Source organism: Neopsephotus bourkii, unplaced genomic scaffold (genome assembly GCF_033783945.1).
Source record: "Neopsephotus bourkii isolate Nb327-2 ecotype Australia unplaced genomic scaffold, CSIRO-AGI_Nbou_v1 NB_53, whole genome shotgun sequence".
NCBI classification, from domain to species: Eukaryota; Metazoa; Chordata; class Aves; order Psittaciformes; family Psittacidae; genus Neopsephotus; species Neopsephotus bourkii.
Genome location: NW_026900570.1, coordinates 1,842,450 through 1,856,564, shown reverse-complemented (window position 1 = coordinate 1,856,564; position 14,115 = coordinate 1,842,450). Strand labels below are relative to the sequence as shown.

Here is a 14,115-nt window from a genome sequence, read left to right as displayed (position 1 = left end):
AGGCTGCGTGGAGACCTCATAGCAGCCTTCCAGTATCTGAAGAGGGCCTACGGGGATACTGGGGAGGGACTCTTCATTAGGGACTGTAGTGATAGGACAAGGGGTAATGGGTTAAAACTTAAACAGGGGAAGTTTAGATTGGATATAAGGAAGAAGAGGCACTGGAATGGGTTGCCCAGGGAAGTTGTGAATGCTCCATCCCTGGTGGTTTTCAAGGCTGGGTTGGACAGAGCCTTGGGTGGCATGGTTTAGAGCGAGGTGTCCCTGCCCATGGCAGGGTGGTTGGAACTTGATGATCTTAAGGTCCTTTCCAACCCTAACTATTCCATGATTCTTTGATTCTACTGAGCATTATACATTATTTCCATTTGTAATGTTGACACAAATGTTTGTTCAAAAAAGTAAAAAAGGCAGAAATTCTTCCTGAAGTAACTCTTTTATAATGCCAAGGCATGGCTGTTTCAATTGCAGCTTGGGAAACAAGTTACTACCCTTAACAAAATTCTGTAATCTCTTATGTGAAAAGAGGCAGAATTGGAAGCAGAGCAGGGTAAGCTGTGTGCTGCTCTGATCATTTCAGTATGGGTTATTATCCCCGCCAAGTACAGTGATTTCTGAGCCCTGCCCGTTTTCTGCCAAGTGCTGTGTTCTCTTTGGGATAAATGAACGTAGAATTCTTAAGGATGGAAAGAGAGGAGAGATTTGGAATTGGAAAAAGGAAATTCTGGAATTTGGAAAAAAAGATCTCTTTGGAGCTAAGTCAACATTTTCCTAAAAAAAAAAAAAAAAAAAGGTGCTGGCAAGTGCTTCTACTGAATCAATAGATTTCTAGCTTCTTCTAAACCTCAGGGAGGATTCTTTTCCTTTACCCACCAAGCCCTGTTTCTCTTGCTGATTTCTTGGCTCTTCCCCTAGTGTCTGTTTTGCTTCTGAGCTTCATATTGGTCTTTCCAGCTGTATGTTCCTTCATTTTTCTTCACTGTGGTTCTCACAGTGATGTTGCACTGGTAATTTCCAGCCAATGTTGAGTTTACCCATCCCTCCCATCATTTTAGCACCTGCAGCATCATAGCATGATTAAGGTTGGCTGGAATTCTGAAGATTGTCTGGTCCAGTCCTCCGCTCAAGCAGAGATGGTTGTCCAGGAACATGTTCAGGCAGCTTTTGAGTATCTCCAAGGATGGGGACTCCACAACCTGCCTGGGCAACCAGTGCCAGCTCTCTGGTCACCCTCATAGCAAAAAAGTGTTTCTTGATGTTCAGAGGGAACCTCCTGTGTTTGTTTGTGCCCATTGCCTCTGCTCCTGTCAAGACCTTCCAGCCATCAACAACTTCCACCTTTCTAGCTGTCTGCAAAATACGGGTTGTTGTAGAATACTGCGTTCTCCTGCAGGTCCACTTGTGTTGCTCCTCTCTGTAGTTTTTTCTTCAGAGGAATGAGTCTCTTTAATGGCCAAAACCCACAGAAGTCTGGGAAGCGTGTGGGTTTGTGCACACACATACATGCCAATATAAATCTGTTAATCTAAAGGAACGAAATATGACAAAAATCCTGGTAAGCGTTCTTTAGGTTTGGTGTCTGTTAATGAAGCCAAGTCTATTAATGAAGACTTGGCCTCTGGTTCTTTTCCCCATCTTCTGTTAGTTCCTGCAAATTTTTATGCTTTGTGTAATCTTGGTTTTACATTTAACTTGAGTGAAAGCGAATTCTGTGAGTTAATTCTCTGATTACGCCTTCTTTTGTTTTTGCTTTTCTTTTAAGAACATTTGTGAAATACCCAGCTAGTCCTAGAGTCTTTAATTCTTCCTGTCTTTGTGTCACATAAAAATGTTGAGATTCAGACTCTGATCTGGGAGAACTTCAGTTAAGTTTAATTTCTGAGTCTCTTGGCAAACTCATAGTAAATCCATTAAGTATTCTGTTTACTATCTATACTATGTCAACTAATTCTTAAATTAATAGTTAATAACAGATCTTTACTTCTGCATGGTGTTTGGAGGCTTCAGAATTGATAATACGTAAAAGAACCTGTATGATCCTATCAATTGATATTGTGTTGTTGTCATTAGTAAGGTTATTATCAGACCCAGTTATGTTGCCTGGCCAGGTGATTTCTTGTTGAACTTCACATTAATTTCTTCTAAGAAAAGCCATGATAGGTGAAATGCATTGTTATTACAGGGCAAATACACTGCAATAGTAGCATGTATCCTGTGTGATGTACACTCTTTTCCTCACTGGAAACAGTGTTGGTTTGTGTATGTTTTAGTTCTGTGGACCTGTCTTAGTTTTTAGTCATGCTGTGTTGAGGCAAACTCTCCAGTTAGAGGAATTCAAACCTCAGTCTCACCTAATTCAAATCATAGAATAAACCAGGCTGGTGTTGGAGTCCCAAAGCATCTGCCCTGGTAACCCTTTTCTAGGTCAGGTACAAAAGGTAGGAAAGTAGTGGGTAAAATAAACTTTCTTAGGGTAATAAAGAGATGCCCACCTGCAAGGCGCTGAAGACTGACTGTAGCAAGTGAAATGACTCCTGAATTCGGTAGTAGTTTATGTACAAGAACATGCAGGGGAAAAATCCAACAAAAACCGCTCTCAAATAGCTGTTGCTACCGGAGCAAGTGGTACTGTAGTTCTGAGAATAGCAGTAGCTTTTATAAGTCCAAGAAGGAAATCAAGTTCTAAGAATTACTGGCAAAGGGATTAGGGGAAAAAAGCATCAGTGTGGTTTTTTTACTGCTGCTTTATAAGTCCTTGGCACGGCTGCATGTTAAACGCCATGTGCAGTTCTGCTTCCTCTTCTCCAAAAGGACAAGCTGTAATTGGGGAAGTACAGGAAAGGCCAACGAGTACGACAAGGAGTAACTAATAGCTTCTGTGCAGGGTTCAGTTAAGGTAAAACATTTCAACCTGAAATGATATAACTGAGGAGGAAGTTTGTAGAGTCCCACAGAATGATGAGTGATATGGAGAAACCGATCAAGGAATGATGATTTGATTTGCATCACAAAAATCAGGGGACATCAGCTCATGTTCAGCAATAAGGTAGTTGTGTTTGCACTTGGTATCTACTTAAATTGTAGAATTCATTGCTGCTGGATGCTTTGGCATGAAAAATTTTACATGGCCAAAAGACCTGAACAAATTCATGGAAGAATCATCAGAGAAGTGCTGTTGAATACCACCGCCAGCTTAGGAAGTTTCTCGGTCATGGATCACTGGGAGCTGGTTATCCGTAATTCAGTGTTCTGTGTTGAAAAAGACTGAAATTACAGTTTAAATGGTCCTACACTGAAAACCTGATTTTTATTTTATAACCTGTACAAAACTTGAACAAAGTGATTTTCTGTGTGAAGTGTATGTAACAAATAGGAGTTCTGTTGGAATGAAAAGTATCCAAGTACACATCGAGATGTACAAAAAAGAATAACCGCAGGCTTTCTTCTCATCTCCATATAGCAACTGTCGCAGTGAGTAAATCACTGCCGTGTCCTTCAGAGAAGAAAAAATAGATAAGTGGTGGTTTTAAAAGAAAATACATGTGCAAAAAAACGCCAACAAAACTCTTCTGATGCAGTTGTACGTTTTGTTATGTGGTGAATAAAATTGTACAGTGTTGACTTAAGGTGAAGAAGCTATGTCCATAGACAAATGGTTCTTGCATGGGATTACTGCCATCACACTCGAACTTCAGGATGCTTTTTTTTCCCCTCTCTTCTATGGTTGTGTTTTTAGTCAAGATTATGTGTCTACAGACTCGGTGCAGCCCAAGCAATGGTGCAGCTATTCGCAGCCATCACGCTCTGCATGATTCTCCTTCAGTATACCTTGAGTTGGCTCGCTGTTGTCTGAAAGGGTTGCGGGGGACCTGTGAAGGACCAGTTAGCCACAGTGTGTCCATTCTAAAACCTGTGCATGTGAAGTGTGCCAGTGAATTGCTCAGAAGCTGGTAGGAGAGGTGATGTTTCAATGAAATTGTGTCTGGAACAGTAACAGAATTACAAGCTCTTGAGTAGTGGAAACTTGTTCCTAAACTGGCACAGTGAGTGAAACTTGGGAATTGTAGTGCTGGGTAGGCATTTAAAGTCATAACTTACATTCTTTTGTTAAAATTTCTTTTTGTATTTGTACTGACATGGTTTCTTAATCTGTCTAAACTAGTAGAACTAGAGCATTTTGGTGTTGCTTGTACTTCTGTAGACCCCTATGGGGCTTTGTGAAACCCCTTGTCCTATTGTCATTTCTGACACAGCACTATCCCTTCCTTGTGCAGAAATAACAATTGCATCTGCTGGTGAAAAACTTGTCAGTCTCTCTTGCAGAACACCTCAGTAAGCAACAGTTGAGATCCCTGGAATGTCCCTGCTGTGTTTGGTGATACTGGTATTTTCCAGCTTGTGATACCTTCTGTTCCTATTGAAAGTGTTGGAAGGTCATAACATTTCTTTTGTTGTCTGCCAAATTAGCAGTAGGTCTGGCAGCAGAGTCCCAACCCGTAAACTGGTTAAATAGTCACCTTGTTGCATTTAAGCAGCAGTAGAATAGTTTGTTTATGACAGCTGTTTTGATTCTTGTTCTCAGTGTCCCTGTATACTGAACATGATCTCATAAGATTTTAAAAGATATTTTCTTTCTATTGTGGCAGAACTTTTTGGAGCATTTTAAAGTTTTGAGTTGGAAAGTAGTTTCTAACTTTAAAAAAAACCCAACCTTTGGATATGCTGGTGTCGTCTTTGCCTGATTGCCACAGCATAGCATTTGCCAATGTATCTCCTTATCTTGCTGTAGGTTTTGTAGATCTTGCCAATCCCAGTGACTTGCCCATCTATGGTAGGTGAGGTTTCTTTTTTTCCCCTACTATTTTGTACATCCATCCTTGGAGGTGCTCAAAACCGCCTGGACATAGTCTTGGGCAGCTGGCTCTGGGTGGTCTGGCTTGAGTTGGGGGCTGGACAAGGTGACCTCTGGGCTGTTTCCTGCCCTCAGCCATGCTGTAATCCTGTGGATGTTATCATGGAATCATAGCATGGTTTGGGTTGGAAGGGAACTTAAAGCTCATCCAGTTCTACCCCTTGCCATGGGCAGGGACACCTTCCACTAGACCAGGTTAGTCAAAGCCCCATCCAGCCTGGCCTTGAACACTGCCAGGGATGGGGCAGCCACAGCTTCTCTGGGCAACCTGTGCCAGCACATCACCACCCTCACAGGGAAGAATTCTAAAAAATATTACCCAAGTCATAAAGCTTATGGACATCTCAACCCTTCTGATGGCCCACGTGGGTAGGAACTTAACTCCTCACACTCTCAGGGATTTCCTTTAACTTTAATAAGAAGACCTTGCTGTCTTCACCAGTCAGGTGAGGAAGAACTATTGATGTAAAGTATTCAAATAATATTTTTCTTTAAAAGCTGTGTTTCCTAGTATTTTTCTAATGCTTAGTAAAGGATGCTGACATAAAAAAATAACTTGGAGACACCTGGAATTGTGCACATAGCTTCTTTTTTGTTTTTTTAATTCCAGTTCTCCCCCCCCGACTTATTATATATGGGCAAGATCTTCACTGTGACAGAAACAGTCATGAAAACAGGGTGCAAAATAAAGCCTTATATATGAATTTGCAAATGAGCTTCACATTTATTAATCATTCATGGTTCCTTCACTCCCAGGAGCTTCAAAGTAGGGTGCCATAACCAAGTCTGATGAATGTTCATTAAATTCGGTGAAAAGCAGTTAGTGTGATGTGCCAGATGCCTCCAGGAGCGTCCCTGAGGCAGCAGTGAGGGTATCTGCTGTCCCTCTGCCATGCCAGTGCCGGACTCCCATCTCCTAGGAGTTTGGCTCATGAAATGCATTACTTCTGTTCTTCCTTAATCTTGTGTTGGAAAACTTTCACCAAGTTGTGCGTGCGATACTTCAGCTAACATAAACGCTATTTTCATTCTGTTTGGTGAGCACCGTGTTTTCAGTCTTCCAACGGCATATTGAGACACAGTTTGGTTTATTGCAGAGACAGCAGTTGAGATGTTGTTTGTCTCATTTAGTATAATTTGGGTCTCTTCTTTTCTAGAGAAGCAAACAGCAGGGGAAGAAGCACCATAAGGATGTAAGCTCATGTAGTCATAGTGTGTAGTGGTAAACAATCTGTGTCTTCTCACATAGTCCAGAGTTCTTGAGAATGAGCAAGTGTCCGTGAACTTTGCTTTCCAGTGTAATGGGTGCCCATTAATATGTAATGAGATGAAAGCTGGCAAAGAGTTAATGGCTTTTCCTTGTTTGACAGTTTCTGCAAATAACACAGTAATGCAGAGCTCCTTTTTCAAAGTTTAACTAGGTTAATTAGAGTTGCTGAGATGGTTCAGAACAAGACCACAGTTTGTGGTGGTCTTCCTTGGGCACTTGGTGTGGTGTTGTCGTGGACTGTGGTGCGGGTTTTGGTGTTATTGATTTGAGGTCTGCCTGTCTTATAGGTAGTTATGTTTTGCACTCTTCATTGAGGATGTATGTAGAACTTTGGGGGTTACTTGCATAAAATTATCCTTCAGATCCAGCACACTTTGGAGATGCACTACAGACCATTATGAATGGCTCCGCTGGATGCTGCCTATGTTGGGAATCCTCATGCAGGAGTGATTGTAGGGATTGTTTATTCAGATGTGCCAAAAACTAAGGGCATGGGATTTTGATTTATTTTGTTTTGTTTTCTGTACAGAGCCATTTACTATTACAAGGGCTGCATTTCCCAACAGGATATTTATTTGGCATCAGGTGATTGTTCAGCATTCTTTTTTTCTTTAGGATAGGTTGGTATAATGGGTTTAACACCAGCCATTCGGTTTTCAAACATTTCTGGATGTTTCAGACGTTCAGCAGTGTTTCAGGTATATGTCGCTGAATAGCTTAACTGAAGTTAGGGAAGCGGTTTCAGTTTGCACCAGCTCAAATAAACATTCAGCACACCCAGTCATGAACAGGGAATTTCTTCTTTGTGTTTCTCTTTAGTATGTTTCATGTGCCTTCATTGAGGGTTTTAAATATTACATCATTGCCTTTCTAAATGAGGTCACTCTGGGTTAAAGAATAATTTTACTTCAATCTTTGTACATCAAACAAGAAAGATTTCCTCTTCTCCATGTGCTGTAGCGGGCGTATAATTTCAGTATTACAGACCAAGCTGTGCAGTTCTGTGTTCTGAGAGTTTTCTTCTCTCTTATTGATCTTATAAATAAGATTAAAGCTTATAGCAGGTTTTTCCGCACTCCCACCCATGTCGCAGATTCTTCTAACCATCCATTTCTCCACTTGAATAATTTATCCTTTGCAATATTTGATGATATTTTGATATGCTGTGTATTAGTTTTTTTAAAAAGTGACTGTAACTTCTGCTTAAATCTTCTAAATAGTCTGTTGCTTTACTCTACCAGACTTCCTTGAAAGAGCTGTTATGTATTGGCCTCTCAGCTCAAACTTGTGCTCACTGAAGTTTTAGATGGCAGGTGACACAGGCACAGGTGCTTGGTCTGGCTCTGCTGTGGGACAGATCATGGAATCATAGAATCAACTAGGTTGAAAAAGACCTTGGAAAAGATCAAGCCCAACTGTTACCCCCCGGAGCATCAAGTCCACCACTAAATCACGTCACTAAGGGCCTCATGTACACAGGTTTTGGACACTTCCAGGGACAGTGGTTCCACCAGTTCCCTGGGAAGCCTGTTCTGATACCTGACTTTTTGGTGAAGAGATTTTTCTTAATATCCAGTCTAAACGTCCCCTGGTGCAGCTTGAGGCCATTGCCTCTTATCACTTGTTACCTGGGAGAAGAGGCTAGCCACCTCCTCACTCTGTCCTCCTTTCAGGTAGTTGTAGAGTGATAAGGTTTTCCTCCTGAGCCTTCTCTTCTTCAGACTAAAGAACCCCACTTCCCTCAACTGCTCCTCATAAGACTTATGCTCCAGACCCTTCACCAGCTTCATTGCCCTCCCAGCCGGCCCAGCCATTGAGTTGCTGGAGCTGACCCACTCCAGCATCTCAACGTCTTCTTTGCAGTGAGTGGCCCAGAACTGAACACAGTATTTGAGGTGCAGCCTCACCAGTGCCAAGTACAGGGATACACTCACTTCCCTGGTCCTGCTGGCTATGCTATTGCTGATACAGGCCAGGATGCTGTTGGCCATGTTGGCTACCTGGGCACAAGCTGGCTCATGAGGCAGCCACAGACACTGACAGTGGGAGACATGTCTTAAGCTGGACATGCTGATGAATATCTGCCAGAGTCTGGTAATTTTAATGTTATTTAGCTTTCAAAGTCAAAATATGGAGAAGTGTGGAAATACCAGATTTTATTGCTCTACAGCCTTAACTTTTGTTCCTGTGTGTTCTGATGCACTTGGAGTGGCACATTACCTTGTCCTCCTGGTGAATCCCAGACTCCCTCTGTGCAAGGGAGGAAACCAAATGGGGATAGGATTTAAGCTATGCAGACAGCAGCACAGTGTTTCATGTTTCTGAGCAGAAACAAACCTTCTTGGCAGATAGTAACATTGCCAGCTGTAGATGTGTATATTTATGTCTAAAACCTAATGAAATTAAAAGGATGCTGCAAAATTTGCTTATGTTCCTGCAGTTCGTAATGGAGTTTAAGATGGCATAAACCATGTCCTTCCTTCCTTCACCTCTTCAATCCTGTGCCAGCACAGAGTTAGTATAACCAGGAATGAGCTAGTGCAGGGAATTCATCAAAGTTAAAGCTAATCTGGGAGTTAAAAAATGTTCATTGTACCCTAGATGAGTGTGCTTCAGCCTGATGTTTGTTCAGGGATGACAGAGCATGTGCACAAGAGGAGATGTGGGGAGAATGAGAATGTCTAGAACTGCAGCCTTGTATGAAAAGGCTGTCTCTAAACAATGCTTCTCCTGCCCCACTCCTCATTACTTACTGAAGGTCTTTAGTTCACAGTGGTATGCTGTGTTATGGAACTTTATAAGCATGTGAAACTTTATAGGTTTATAAGCTTTCAATTTCAAGTTCTAGCTAGATGTGAAGGGTAGTATTTTCCTCCTCTTTCACTTTTGTTGTGTCTGAGAACATAGTTACATTGGTTGACCTGTCTGTAAGTAAAAAGCATCTCTGCAGCACAAGAGAAAGCTCACAGATGTTTTTATAGCATAAATAAATTAATAAATATTATTCTTATTTGTTAAACAGAAGTCAAAGAGCAGTCTGCAGAAGAGGATGCCCAAACGGAAGTGGACAGCACCAAGCAGCTAACACCGGTCCTTCAGCACTCAGTGTCTGAGGAATCTGCATGCTCCACCGCCTCTGTGGGTGTGGAAGCTAAACCCAGGTTGGTGTGCGAGGAGGCGGGTGCTTAGTCAGGGGAAGGGCTGGGAGCCAGATAATGGGGAGCAGAGTGCTCAGGGTGCAGGCCTGGGACACACTGCTGGTGCTCTGGAGTGCTGGCAGCAGCCCCTGCACTCGAGACTGATGGCTTCATTGGCATATAGGGAGAGCAAGGTGGAAAGCATGTTCATTGAGTGTTTTCTGCAGACCATGCTGGTAAACCCTTGAATTACAGCATATTAACTGCTTCAGTTAAAACACACAAGTGGTAGGAGATAAAATGTGATTACTGAAGCTTTCCTACTCAGAAAATGATGTACTAGCAAGTCCATATAAAGTTATTTCTGAAGTTTCAGCTTGTATGGCTACATTTTCAGGAACAAAGTAGAACAAATCTCTTGTCATTTCTACTGTGTTCTTCCCTATTTAAGAATTTACAATACAGAAAATGTAATCTAAAAAACTTTTAATCAGAATAAATTACCCCCAAAACCAGTGAACGTGTTAGTTACATTATTTGAGGGAAACCAGAACACACCGTCTGTGATCGCTTTTGAAACAGTGTCACAGAATCCTAGAGAGCTGCTCTGTTGAAGCCCTGATACCAGCTTTTAATCCAGCAGTGGGTCTCTACTGCTGCAGAGATTGCTGTTACCAGATGGTTAAAGGTGTAATTATATTTTGACAGAGTTGGAGAGAATTGTCATCATATTTTTTTTAATCCAACACAGAGCGTATTTTCCATGTACAAAAAATTACTTCATCTACTTGCCACATGTATCATTTTCATGCTTCACGTGCTCACAGACTTCTTAGGTTCCAAGAGATACTTCACTTCTCGCAGAGAATTTCAGTTAAATACATGTTGTGCGTATACCTGAATGAAACACACTAAAATTTCTGTTCCTAATGGAGTTTCCCAAAGTTGGTATTAACTTGCAGTAAATACGTAGAGGGCCTTGAGCTCAACAGCTGTTTTTGTTATTTATTTGACCCTGTTTTGGATGATTTGCAAAAGTTTTAGTGCTGTTTCATCTGCTCTCTGTTCTTCTCAAGGTTTCTTTCTTGCTGTTATCATGAATATTTGATTACAGCACTTTCTTTCACCCTGAACTTGTTCCTTAAAAGCTGGACAACAGTCTCCTAAAAAAACATCTTCTTGGTTCTGAACAGCCCTTATTTGCCCTCAACTTACTTTTACTTCCAACTGAAAGTGTTGAATTCGATTAGTCAAGAAGGAAAGGCCGATAAGGCCCATTGTTTTGGCTGATCAAAGCATTAAAAAGCTAAGTACTATTAATTTTTAATTTAAATAACAGTGATCAGACTCTGTGTCTCACATTTTGGAAGGAAATGTATGAGAGATCTAAGGTTTTTCTAACCCCATGTAATTTTTGTTCCAGACTTAGGTGCAGGATTGGTGTTTATTGTAGGAGTCATTGATGTCCTCATTACAAAGATGTCAAGGGTTTTTTGGCACTGTGTCTTGAAACCTACCAGAAGAAAGCCTCTTGGATCAGTGATTTCTTGATCAATCATCTGTGTCATTGTGGTGTGCTGACTCTGTCACTGTGTCATGCAGGGGTAGGAGGACTGGGTTCTGGGTGGCTTCACTGTTCTCTTAGGAGAAAATACAACGTGTGAAGTAACGCACACTGACGTTTGGTTTTGCAGTGGTGGGAGGAAATGTATCAAGATTTATGATAGTGTGACTGTGTAGAGACTTTAAACCCATAACTCACTGAAGTAGTTTTGAAGCTGATTTCCAAATAACTCATACTCATTAGCTTCATCTCTTTTAGTAAGCTTTTATACCTTCCTGTTTTATAGTGTAACTAACTTAATCCAATGAAAGTATTTATATATTTGGAAATTACTTCAAGGTGTATGAGACATGGGAGAATTATGGAAGTACATTATAACAGACCCTGCAGAAATTGCCTGGAGCACAAAAAAGAACTAAAGCCTCTACCAGAAGTAGATGCAGGTGTAGGCAGACCTACTTTTGCGTTACTTTTCCAGTTGAGTGTAAGATAATTCTGGGTTTCTGTCTTTGGTAGTGAAGATAAAGTAGTCAGAGAACCACAGGACACAGGGCATAAGATGAAGGCTTTTACATTAAATCATTAATTTGCTACTGAAGAGTAGCTATTGAACATAATAGGAAATACCAGAAATAGGATGGGGATTTCACAGAATCCATAAAATGGAGGAGACCTTAACGACACCTTCCACTAGGTCAGGTTGCTCAAAGCCCCGTCCAACCCAGCCTTGAGCACTAATCTCAATCTACCCTCTTTCACTTTACTTTAAGCCACTCCCACTTGTCCTGTCCCTACATGCCCTTGTCAAAAGCTCCTCTCCAGCTTTCTTGTCAGCCCCTTTAGGCACTGGAAGCTGCTCTAAGAGCTCCATGGAGTGTTCTCTTCTTCAGGCTGAACAAGCCTGGCATTCTCAGCACGTGTCCAATAGGAGAGGTGCTCCAGCCCTCTATCACCTTCATGGCCTTCTCTGGACTCACTTCAGCAGGTCCACATCCCTCTTGTGTTGCGGGCCGCAGAGCTGAACACAGGACTGCAGGGGGTGGGTCTCATTAGAGTGGAGTGGTGAATCCCCTCCCTTGAGCTGATGGTCACACTCCTTTTGATGCAGCCCAGAATACAGTTGGCTTTCTGAGCTGCAGGCGTGCATTTCTGGGTCATGTTGGACTTCTTGTCAACCAACACCCCCAAGTCCTTCTCCTCAGGGTTGTTCTTAATCCAGTCTCCACCCAGCATTTGTTCATGTTTGAGATTGCCCTGATGCATGTTCAGAACCTTGCATTGGGCCTTGTTGAACTTCAGGAGGTTTTATGATCTCAGTCACAGAACTGAGAGATTAGCCAAAACTTGGCTTTTGTGGTACTTTTCTCTGGATCCCTCCTGAGACTGAGGCTAAACAAGAATATTTAAGAGAAAGGCGAGAGAGGAGATGGTCAATATTGGATTCTTTCTGAGCAGGGAGATAGGGGAGTCCGAGAGAACTACTGACTGTAAATAGGATTGGGGCAGGGTATAGGATTAGTGCTCAGAAACCACTGTGCTAAAAAACATTAGAATAAACTATCTGAGCCATACTAGGGTAGGGAGGCTGGAAGGGGTGAGGCATGTGTGTGTATGCACAGAAGGAATGAGTGAATTATTGACCACATGCGGGGAGGTGCAATAACATCAAGCAAAGATAAACTACCAAGCCTGGCAGTGGTAAAAGTAATGCTGCCAGCTCTTATATATCATGAGCGTCATGGGTTTTGGAGCCTTTTCCTTTGGTTGTTCCCTTTTTCTTTTTATAAGCCTTGTGAGAAGCTTCTGTCAGCCCAGGACTTATGGCTGAGTGGAATCCAGCTTCTTCGAAAGGAATCTGCTCCCTTGGTTTATGCTGCCTGCAGAGAGCAGGGGAAGTGCAGCCCATGAGGCAGGCAAGCAGCCAGAAACTGGCTGAGCCTTACAGCAGAGCCCACTTCTACCTTCCTCCTCTGCTTCCCACATTGTCAACTCGAAGCATTAAGAGCTAACAAGAATGGCCCAGAAACACAATTTCATAGAAGAACAAAACACCTTTTGATACATTTTATTTTCTACTTTCAGAGACTATAAATTGCATTAATTGCACATTTTCAGTTCTTTTGCTATAATCATGAAGACAGAACATTCTTAAAATAAGCAGAAGCTGAGATTTTCACACAGCTTTTTTGATTTTGGTACTTTGGTCTGCTAAATATCTGCTCTTGTGAGACTGTCGCTAAAACTACAGAAAAACCTTGGCAACACACCTTCCTCCTTTCCTGCTTCACTTGTAATTGGACAAAGCACGCAATTTTCATTCCAGACCAATTGCACTGTTCCCCCTTATTTTGTTGTTCCTGCTGCTAACACCAAATTTGGAGTCTGGAGAATGGGGCATGGGGGTGCTATAGACTGTTGAAAAGAAGTGGTTGGTGAACATCTGTTGATGGTGTGAACAAAGAAAATGGTGAAAAAGCAGCAGTGAACTGCTTTATCTTTTTTTACTTTAATCTTCACAGAAAGCACACAGAACTTGCAACACTCAAAAGCAGTACTCAGTGGAAAAAAGAGACTGTGGAGTGGCAAAGATAATCTGGACAGAGTAACACTGCACTGATGGAGAAGGAGGGAGGAGTCAGATGAAACATTTAATATTATGTTAAAAACCTGTTCAAGTTAAAAAATCAAGATAATATTTTTAGGAGATACCAGTGTTAAGATTAATTCTGAGACCGATTATTTTTTTCATGCACATGTATTACAAAGCAGTTTGTAGTTTACGTGAATGTTTTTCTACAAGAATTTTTTCTGCAGAGATTGGACCTTATGCACAAAACAGGGCACTTGTGAAATCAATGCAGAGTTTTGCTTTACACTTTCAGATCTAGATCAATGTAAGCATTTACAGATTTTCCTCTGAAGTCAGCAGTTGACTTCCATGTCTGCAAAGTGGAGATGGCATTCCTTTGTGTTACAAATATAAATTAATAATAGTGAATTAATATTTCAGCATTATATCAATGATCAGCCTAGGCCAGGCACAATGTATATGTTGCCAGGAGGTAAAGACTTAAGACCACACTGAAAAAAGCATTAAGTCTTTACTGCTTGTCTATCCTGTATGTTCATGCATCCACTAGGGAAATGGCCTCAAGAAGAATTTATGATGAATCGTTGTTAAAGCAATCCTACCTCAGATACTTAGGGCAGGAAATCATCTAGTCCACCTCTT

The 14,115-nt window shown here is 41.6% G+C and overlaps 1 protein-coding gene across 18 annotated transcripts in view; it reads left to right on the top strand.

Annotated features, from left to right (window-relative positions):
• KMT2C (lysine methyltransferase 2C) overlaps positions 1 to 14,115 on the top strand; it is a 194,248-nt gene that overhangs the window by 51,538 nt on the left and 128,595 nt on the right. For all 18 annotated transcript variants that reach the window (XM_061348809.1, XM_061348908.1, XM_061348828.1 and 15 more), the window contains one exon: positions 9,205 to 9,343. In XM_061348809.1, coding sequence (XP_061204793.1) covers positions 9,205 to 9,343 — 139 coding nt within the window. The remainder of the gene's footprint in view (positions 1 to 9,204; positions 9,344 to 14,115) is intronic.